Raw genomic sequence first — 9,400 nt, forward strand, 5'->3', positions numbered from 1 at the left:
CATGGGAGAAACAAGCAGGTGGTTCGATGATGACTGGTCGAACCAAATCACTTTAGAAAACAATTTAATTCTATATTTTTATTGAATCGTTTCTCCAAATTGAAGTAAGTATAAATGTTATTAAAAAAAAAGGATCTCACCACCAATAAATATATATTGGAATGTCAATAAATACATTTTACATACGTATATATATATACATATTATATATGTATAATAGGGAAAAAAAAATCTTTTTATCCTATCATTCTACATGTTATTATTTAAATTTTAATTTAAAGTCCAAAAAGTAGTTTTTACCAACTTTAAGATATTTTTCAATAAGAAAAAAATAAATGAAAATAATATTTAAAAAATTATATTATGGTTCCTATGAAAATACTGTTTCTTGCTTCAAAAATATTAGTTTTTAAATTCAAAACTTTTGATAATTCAAAATTTCTTGAAGATTTTCATTACATTGTCTTATCCCATTACATAACCTTATTTAGGGATGATAATGAATTGATTTGAATAAGTTTATATATTATCCGTTACTAATTATATTTATTCATCTACGTCCCTCATCCTCATCGAGTATTCAATTTCACATCATCTTTTATACTTATCGGAATATTAGATAATCATATCCTACCCAAATATCATAGTAACACTTATGATTGCATTTTATCAATTTTGATTTATTTCGAGCAAACTATGAATATTTATTAAACTGTTGAAACAACAAAGAGAAAAAAAATTAAAATTGACAAATTAAATATTATAGAAAAAATAACACAATATTATAAACAATTATAAGTTTATGGCTTCTGCTTATAATTTATTTTTTTAGATTCAAAGCTCAACTAAAATCACGATTTGTTGATTTGCGCTTGTCATAACACACGACTCTCATCTTTTTTGTCCGCCTACTTCTACACATAAGAAAATCGAAGTAATTTTTTTCTTTATTTTGATTTATCTTATATTTTGTCGGTTATCTTGACCCTCAAGTATCAATTAGATTTTAACAAAATTTGAGGCCGAAAATTGTTCTAATAATATTACAAGTTTCTAGATATTCCAGAATCCGCCTAGCGCTGCCTACACGTCCTAGACTTTCTAGGCGCTACTAGTCTAACGTCTGAGTAGCACCTAATGAATTTAGAACCTTGTTACCAGCGTTTGGAGACGGGTAAATAAAACAATTTCAAGATAACATATAATAATATCTCAAATAAATCAAGGAAATAAACGTAAAAAAAGTGGAATTTTCAGTTTCGCAAGATAACATATAATAATATCTCAAATAAATCAAGGAAATAAACGTAAAAAAAGTGGAATTTTCAGTTTCGCCGTAGAATATAGGGTTTATACTTCGCAGATATCTACATGTTTATAACAAAACACGCACCCTACACATTCGTATCGACTTCAGAAAATGGAAAAAACACGTCTTCGACAGATATTTACATCTTTTCCTCGATACGTAGTCTCAAACTACAAGGTAGGCTGTGCAAACACTCTGATCAAGACTTGCGAGCTAAATGCTTTACAAAAAAGATATATACACGGAGTAGAAATTTTTACATTTCGACGTGTAGCCTATTAAGAGTGAGGTGTACCATGGTTTAGGAGCTCGTTTTATCATAGAAAATTAAAGTTCCCAACTCATCAGCATCCTCCAAACGGTCTCTTCTATCATGGTTTTTGATACGGAGACGTTGTCTCCTTCATCGAGTAAAACTCTGTAGATTTCCCATTCACGATCCCCGATAATGTACCTTCCTACGTCAGCCTTTAAAGATAATATATATGATGTGAAGGTGAAGAGGAAATCAATGTTCAAAAAACAGTAATAAAAAAAACAGAGAGCTACTCAAGAGGGTTCATTGAGATGTACCAAAAAGATCCCTTTATCGAGTAACTTGAGTGCAAGGGTTATATCATAGAAAACGAGGGGGCGGCCCTTGCCTGATAACTCTACAGGATTTGCGACTAACAGTTCTGTGTCAGGGCCACGATTAATCAATGCTACTCTGAGAGGTCTGCTTAGCTCCACTCGAAGGCGAGAGCATAATGACTTTTGCTTACTGGGGTCGAATATCTTCTTACCATCTGCTTGCATGATAAACAAGTCCAGTTCACATTCCGATTTCTCTTTCTTTGTGAACCGACCATAAGAAATCTGGGGTACAAAAGCACTAAGCTTACAAAGACATTGGAAAAAAAGGATGTCCGAAGATGTTAAAAAATGACTTAAAATGATGATATGTCTGCATATGATGTTACCTGGATGTTATAATCCTTAAAAGTTCGCATTACGTCAAACAATAAACCTTTGTGATCTTGGCAAACAATTTGAACAAGAGTGTGACCCGGACTCAACGAGTTATCTATCGTGATGGAGGGACTCTTGAATGCCACAGTGCTATTTTGATGCTCATCTGGTGTCTCTACATAGAACATATCTTCTGCGATTGCATCTGAAAGAAATGAGGGCCCCTGTGACGAATTCATAATTTCAGGACCCACCATTTCGATCTCGCAACTTATCATGGAATCACCAAGAACAGCTCTTAAATGGTTGTAGGTGTCATCCTTTCTCTTCTTCGTATGTAAAAGTTCCCTAAAAAATTACCGAGAGGCACAGTAAGACACGGCATAATCATACTCCAACAAAATTCAGGAATATCTAAAAAAAGGAGCTAAAAGCATATAAATTCCTCTCATGATCGTGAATATCCCACATAAAATTAGCGCTTAACGAGCTACAAAATCAAAGCATAGATAAATAAAGCAAACTCGTGCTAGTTTCAAGAAAAGTGTTAAAAAATGCAGAACCTTGCGTCAGTTATGAAGAAGAGATCCATCACTTTTCCGTCTGGCGTCATTGAAATCTTAACTTTCTTTATTATAAGCTCGAGCTCGCAAAGAACCTCCGTCACATCTGTCAAAATTTTTTCATATTTACAACTAGTGGATCAAACGGAGACATCCTTCTTAAACGAGGTACTATAGCACCAACAAGATGACAGAACTACGGGAATACCAAATGCAAAATACAAAATACAGGCCATCATAATTTGATTTACAGAATCTTATCGCTGCAAAATTACAGCATTTACCGTGCAAAAGACCTTTTCGGTCATGACAAAAGAACTTCAGGAGGAAAACATTGGGGGGTTTCGCATTGGCCTCTTCGGATAAAATCACAGATGCCAAAGAACAGGATGGGCACGCCTCCATCAATCTGTTCTTCAATAAACTCCATCTTGTACTCGGTTTGCCCAGCACCCAAAACACTATGTAACACCATTTTCCATCGGTAGACATGTCTTCAACCACGTGATCAAATGGACAAACATGAAGGGAATTCACTAAATAATTAGGAAAAAGCTACCATCTATAGCATATGAAGAATTTCAAGTGTAACAGCTGCATTTCTAGGCAACAATTTTCTTCAAACTGTAAAACAACATTCGATTTTCAATTGTCAACCGATATTTTACATAATAAAACTTGGAAAAAAAATGAAACATAAAACAAATACAAACTGAAATTTTGACAGGGATATGTTCAAAATTTTAATTTTTTTTCACTTGGCTAAGATTAAGTTTGGACCGACCGTAGCCGAATTCTTGCACTTTTACAACAAAACTTAATCCAGTAAGTTTTGAGATAATAATAATCTAGGAGCAACACAATCTCTCAAAGAACTTTAATTACACCGATCAAACAATTCGATAAAACAGGATTAAATCCCGGAAAAAAATACACAACACAACTAAATTTATTAAACAAGACATGAAAATAGATAATCTCTCGTACTTTTGACTCATAATGTGTCTATGTTCTAGTTCTCAAATGCTAAAGAAACTTACAATTCATTCACTTCTAAACAAGGAGAAAAAGTAAGCTGTGGTGAGAAAATATTTACCAGTTCTTACAACTGTTAGCCCAAAGAAGAGAATTACACGGCAAAGATCACATCCTAAACCAGTTTTATCCCAACAATTCACAGTAATCACACTGGGCTCCTCCTCTTCCTCCGACACTCTAATTAACACCGCATCATCGTACAAAATCCCCATCTCTCCCGCCTCTATCTCTTCAATATTCAACCAAAAAAAGATTGAATATTTTCCAAATAAGACACCCAAAAATTTGTTTTTTTTTAACAAAAACAAAGTGGGTAGTGATTTTATTTAGGAATTTGAAACTCTATGGCCTCTTTTAATCGAAGATGGGTAACAAGTAGTTTTCACTGACCGTAGACACCAAACATACTGAAAGACGACCAAAGTAATTAAAAAAAGAGAAGGTGGGGAATTGTACAACTGAAGCCAGCGAGTCGCTATTTCTTGTGACTCACTCGTGCTGCTTTTTCTTGGTCAGGTGAAAAGTATCCTCGAACAAAGGGGAAATAACTTTGAAAAATGGATGCAATGAATGCAGGCTTCGCGCGAAGTTTCCGATCTCACACTGACAAAAATCTTGGGAAGGAGATACCAAAATATCTTCAACAAAATTTATGGATAATAAGTAATAAATGAGTGAATGACTTCTAAATTTATCATTGACTATGCTCTTCAATCTCAATATCATATTTCCTTTTTTATTTGTCAAAATATATAATTCGATTTTCATATTTATTATTATATCCATTTATCTTCATATTTAAATATATTAACTAATTTCAATAATTTCTTATCATAGGAAAATTTCATTAAAAAAATATAAAATGATAGTTCTTTTTTTAAAAAAGTTATTTTTTCCATAATTTTTTAAGTAAAACAACACATAAACCTAAATATATGATACCTGATTGAAAAAGTTCTCTACCATATAATTAAACATATGTATAAACAGGTTTTTTCCTGCTTAATAGGACTCTTTTTTTTTTTTTTGGTAAATCAAATGCGACCGACTATTAGCTCATTGATAGAGCACGTCCTGATAACTGTGTCGTTGTATTTGGGCTGTGAGGGCTCTCAGCTTGTATGGTTTTTTTCAAAAAAGTTTATTATTTATATAAAAGGAAATAACTTAATTTTTAAAAATAAAAAATAAAATACACAAAAACTCATATTAGGTCATCGCATATGTCAATTTAATGAGAAGAATCTTTCTATTTGACTCGATTCATGAAAAAATATTACTTTTAATGAATCATCATGTCTCAAAGAAAATACACTGCACAAAATGTATGCAAATATTATATTTTATGTCTCTCTCTAGAGGAGAATCATGTCTTTCAATATATGTATTTCTTTCAAACAAATTGTGATTGTATGAATAAATTTTTCTCCACTATAAGTATTTAAATGTTAAAAGTAATTTGGTTATGTCATAAAATATATTTAAAAAAAAACACTTTTCAAAGTAAAACTCATATTGATACAAATTATAGATAATAACCAGGTAAGGTTGTCTACTGTCACTGCAAAATATTACCGCCAATAATTCTATTATTTATTCAAGAAAAATGGGAACTCTATGGGATAAAAGTTTGGAACTTTTACTCAAGAAAGTTGGGCCAATGACACGATGTCAGGTTGCACACTTCAAAAACTTTTGCCAAGTAAATTATTGGTACCATGAATTACATTATTCACATCAAAGTTAAATATCATATGAACAAGTGGCTAAAAAATTAATTGTATTATGTAAGAATGGGTCTACACAGATTCAACCGAAATGAAAATCGTGGTGACGTGGATTGATATTTACTAGTATATGTTAATTATCTCACATCGGTTGGATAAATAATCTGATCGTTGTATAAATGGACTTGGACAATCCTCCCGTCTTGAGCTAGTTTTTGGCGGTGAGTTAGGTCCAAGTTCCATTTTTAACATGGTATCAAAGCCCGGGTTCCACCGTTATGTATTGGACCGTCTATAATTAGGTCACTCGTTCTGCCCATAATTGGCTCATTTGTAAATTTCACGCTCCAAATGTTCATTCCTGGACGTGAGAAGGGTGAGTTAATTGTCTCACATCGGTTGTATCAATAACCCGGGAGTTGTATATATGGGTTTGGACAATTCTCCCTTTGAGCTAGCTTTTGGGGGTGAGTTAGGTCCAAAGTTCCATTCTTAACAGTATCGTTTGATCAATTATCATATACAACATAATATTATTAAAATATTGTATGAGTATGTTATGAGAGTCGATGTCTGTTGTCTTCTCTTTCGAGTGTTTGTCTACTCATACACATACCTCCGTTTATGTTCTCATTTGGTTCAAAGACATCGGACTCTTATAGGAACTTTATCACCATCGTCAAACTTGTTGAGTAACCAACCATTAAAAGTATACAAAAAAAGCCCACCGTCAGATTTATTAAATCAACTTTTCCCTGTTTTCAAGATTCTTATAAACCGTTGGATCTTGGTCTTTTGGGACATTTTAAGGTTATATTATATATAAATATATATGGTGACGCCAAGCCGTGACGCTATTTTTGGGTCATTGATTACGTAGGCAATGGATGTTTATATGTAATTAATTAATTTCCTAAATATATTTACGGTCTCACGAATCTTATCTGTGAGACATGATCAAACCTACCGATATTCACAATAAAAAATAATACTCTTAGCATAAAAATTAATATTTTTTATGGATGAACCAAATAAGAGATATGTCTCACAAAATACGATCCGTGAAACCGTCTCACACAAATTTCTGTTTTATATTAGAACTTAGATCATCTGTATTTATCGAGATTCCTGATTTCGAGACAAGGGAAATTTTTCATTTTCGATTTTTTTAATTATATAAAAAAATTCCAAGTATAAATTCCAACACACACAATTTTTATTTTATTTTATTTTAATGAAAATAGTTGTTTTTTATAATCCGGTTTTGAATTTATGATATGTTAGATCAGATACATATATTATAATATAAAGAATGGGTTTTTTTTTTTACAAAATTTATAGAGTGGAGATTTAAAGAGGTAATTAACATGAATTATAACACAAAGAAATAGCTTAAAATACTAGGAAATTTCGTGTCCACTTGATTTTGTCCTTTTCAGTTTTCAGATAAAATATTTAAAATTATTCGACATTATAATTAATTGTGATTAGAACTGTTAATGGCAAAACATCTCAGATAATAGTGACCAAACAGATATTTAAATTAGATTAAAGACGATGCACGAGACTATTGGAGAGCTGCCCACCGTCCACGTACCTGCTCCGAAATTTGCGTTTTCAAAGAAAAATTAAATTGAAAACGACTTTATCGAATATTAGGCCAAACACAAAAAAAAAAAGTTCAGGAAAGATTAATATTTATATATTTTTTCATCGATAAAATCATAATAAAAATAATATGAATTTTGAAAATAAAATATAGATAAAATTATTCCATAAAAAAATATTAATAAAATTAAGATTGTCTAAACAAAATATGAAATTCATGTCTCGAACAAATACATAGTTACTTTAATATTGTTTGTCTAGTAGTTTAGGAAGAAAAATATTGATTAAGTTTGTATAATCGATTTTGTAATCAATTTTATCTTATTCGATAATATAAACAAATCATTTAATCTTTCTTGTAATATAGTTGATCGGAGACATGTTTCGAGCAACTTCAACTTGAAAAAATTCTTTTCGACGGATGCATCTTTTGATGGATCACAAAAATTATACAATCAAGTGTTAGAAGAATCGTATGAAACATATCGATATACAGAGAATCAAGCGATAGCGAGGTTGACAATTGAAAAATATTGAAAGAGTATTACTTTTTCAGAATAAAAAGTAATATTTTTTTATGGATGATCCAAATAAAAGATCTGTCTCACAAAATACGACCCACACGTGAGACCGTCTCACACAAATTTTTGTCTAATTTGGAGGCTCGCTATTCTTGCCTGATATATTGTACTATAGATCCGAGTCTAGACTCATATCCAAAAAGCATATTTTTTTAACCTCAAAATTGAGTTTGGATGGGTTTTAAAGTAGAATTAGCGAGAGAGACAGCACAATGTGTGATGTAAAGTCTGGTTTTTGGAAAATTCAGTTTTTGAAATTTGTACGTCAATTTTCAAAATAGATTCGTAACAGAATTTTGTTCCACGTTTTTTTAAAATGTAATAAGAGTATGAGTGAGTCTCATGTGAGAACGTCTCATGGATCATGATCCGTGAGATATGATCCGTGAGACGGGTCAACCCTACCCATATTCACAATAAAAAGTAATACTCTTAGCATAAAAAGTAATACTTTTTTATGCGTGAAACCGAATTCAAGTGATTTGCTATAGACTAGGAACAAATCGTTAATTCTAAATTATAAGAATTGAGTATTATTGATATAATTTTGTGGCGTGCAGTGTCGTAAAAACCATTCTACCCTCCATCAGACGTGAATCATTCAGTGAGCAATCAACGATTCATTATTCAAATATATGAGGCAGATCTCTAGGGATGATGATGAGACGAGGCTGAGATATCTTCTTAATCTCCGTCTCCGAACACAAATCCCACCTCATCTGGGTATGTGGGTGGATATGAGGATAGAAACAGAGAATCCTCGATAAGAGTAATTTAAACCATCACACATTTTTCTCTAATTTTTTTTTAAAAAAACTATTATAAGATAATCATAAAGAACACAACTTTGAAAACTATAGTGAAATATAATATTTCCAAAAATCGCGTTCCTTTGAGTTTCTTTAGGCAAGGAACACGCCCGAATGATAACGTCTAACTTGCGGAATCGAATGAATTTCCAGGAAAAAGAAGCATAATTTGCAATGATAAATCCCTAAATCTCAATGGAATAACAAGACTTGTAAAAGTCGAACTAATTTCAGAAAAATATTATTCAAGAAACGTGATAATTTTCAAAATGTTTTACGAGCTGCGGCCTTGTTGATACGTCATTCATCCAAATTTGAAAAGGACGAATAAAACCGAGATTTTTTTAACATATTTACTAATAAATTTGAATTTTTCATTTTATAAAAAATGATAGAAATATGGAATTTAAGTATCAGCTAGCTTTTCTGAGTTCAGGTTGAGCACTCAAAATGCCAATTTGCAGATCTTACTGTTCGATTTTATGAGATAGATATTTATCCTCGATGTAAAATCGAAATTTCTCCAAGTGTAACATAATCTACATATTAAATAGTTATCACTTGTCAGTCCTTGTCATCTTGCATTGGTACCCGACCTTTGGGGTATTCAGTAGTTTTTATACTTTTGTATAACATGGGGCTCAAGTTTCAATTCCCGAAGAGCCAATTGATTCTGAAACTCAGGTACAAAAGACCAATTATGAAAACTTTGTCATAATCCGAAAAAAATAATTGGAGAACACACTTTCAAAGTTACTGTTTAAATTTCATTTTTCTTATATTTTGTTCTCTTTTTTAAAAATAACATGGGATC

At 31.7% G+C, this 9,400-nt stretch overlaps 1 protein-coding gene across 2 annotated transcripts; it reads right to left on the reverse strand.

Moving 5' to 3' along the window:
- Positions 1–1,359: 1,359 nt before the first annotated feature.
- Positions 1,360–4,529, reverse strand: LOC140832433 (ACT domain-containing protein ACR10-like). Of its 2 annotated transcripts, none has more exons than XM_073196461.1 (6): positions 3,920–4,529; positions 3,108–3,359; positions 2,824–2,929; positions 2,272–2,608; positions 1,883–2,167; positions 1,360–1,777 (listed from the first exon to the last, which is right to left on the reverse strand). In XM_073196461.1, exons 1-6 carry the CDS (start codon positions 4,071–4,073, stop codon positions 1,637–1,639), a joined length of 1,275 nt encoding a protein of 424 aa, XP_073052562.1. In that variant the 5' UTR covers positions 4,074–4,529; the 3' UTR covers positions 1,360–1,636. The 2 variants fall into 2 exon arrangements, with proteins under 2 accessions (XP_073052562.1, XP_073052563.1); XM_073196462.1 differs by having other exon boundaries at positions 3,108–3,317; positions 3,920–4,527.
- Between the last annotated feature and the right edge of the window lie 4,871 nt (positions 4,530–9,400).

This window comes from Primulina eburnea, chromosome 5 (assembly GCF_022965805.1).
Source record: "Primulina eburnea isolate SZY01 chromosome 5, ASM2296580v1, whole genome shotgun sequence".
NCBI classification, from domain to species: domain Eukaryota; kingdom Viridiplantae; phylum Streptophyta; class Magnoliopsida; order Lamiales; family Gesneriaceae; genus Primulina; species Primulina eburnea.

What these genes read in the sequence shown, in the direction of transcription:
- LOC140832433 (XM_073196461.1), bottom strand. Translation starts at nt 4,073, where the DNA reads ATGGGGATTTTGTACGATGATGCGGTGTTAATTAGAGTGTCGGAGGAA. An exon ending in TTCTTCATAACTGACGCAAG is followed by an intron (nt 2,609 to 2,823) that starts GTTCTGCATTTT and finishes GTAATTTTTTAG; the next exon opens with GGAACTTTTACATACGAAGA. An exon ending in TCGATAAAGGGATCTTTTTG is followed by an intron (nt 1,778 to 1,882) that starts GTACATCTCAAT and finishes TTATCTTTAAAG; the next exon opens with GCTGACGTAGGAAGGTACAT.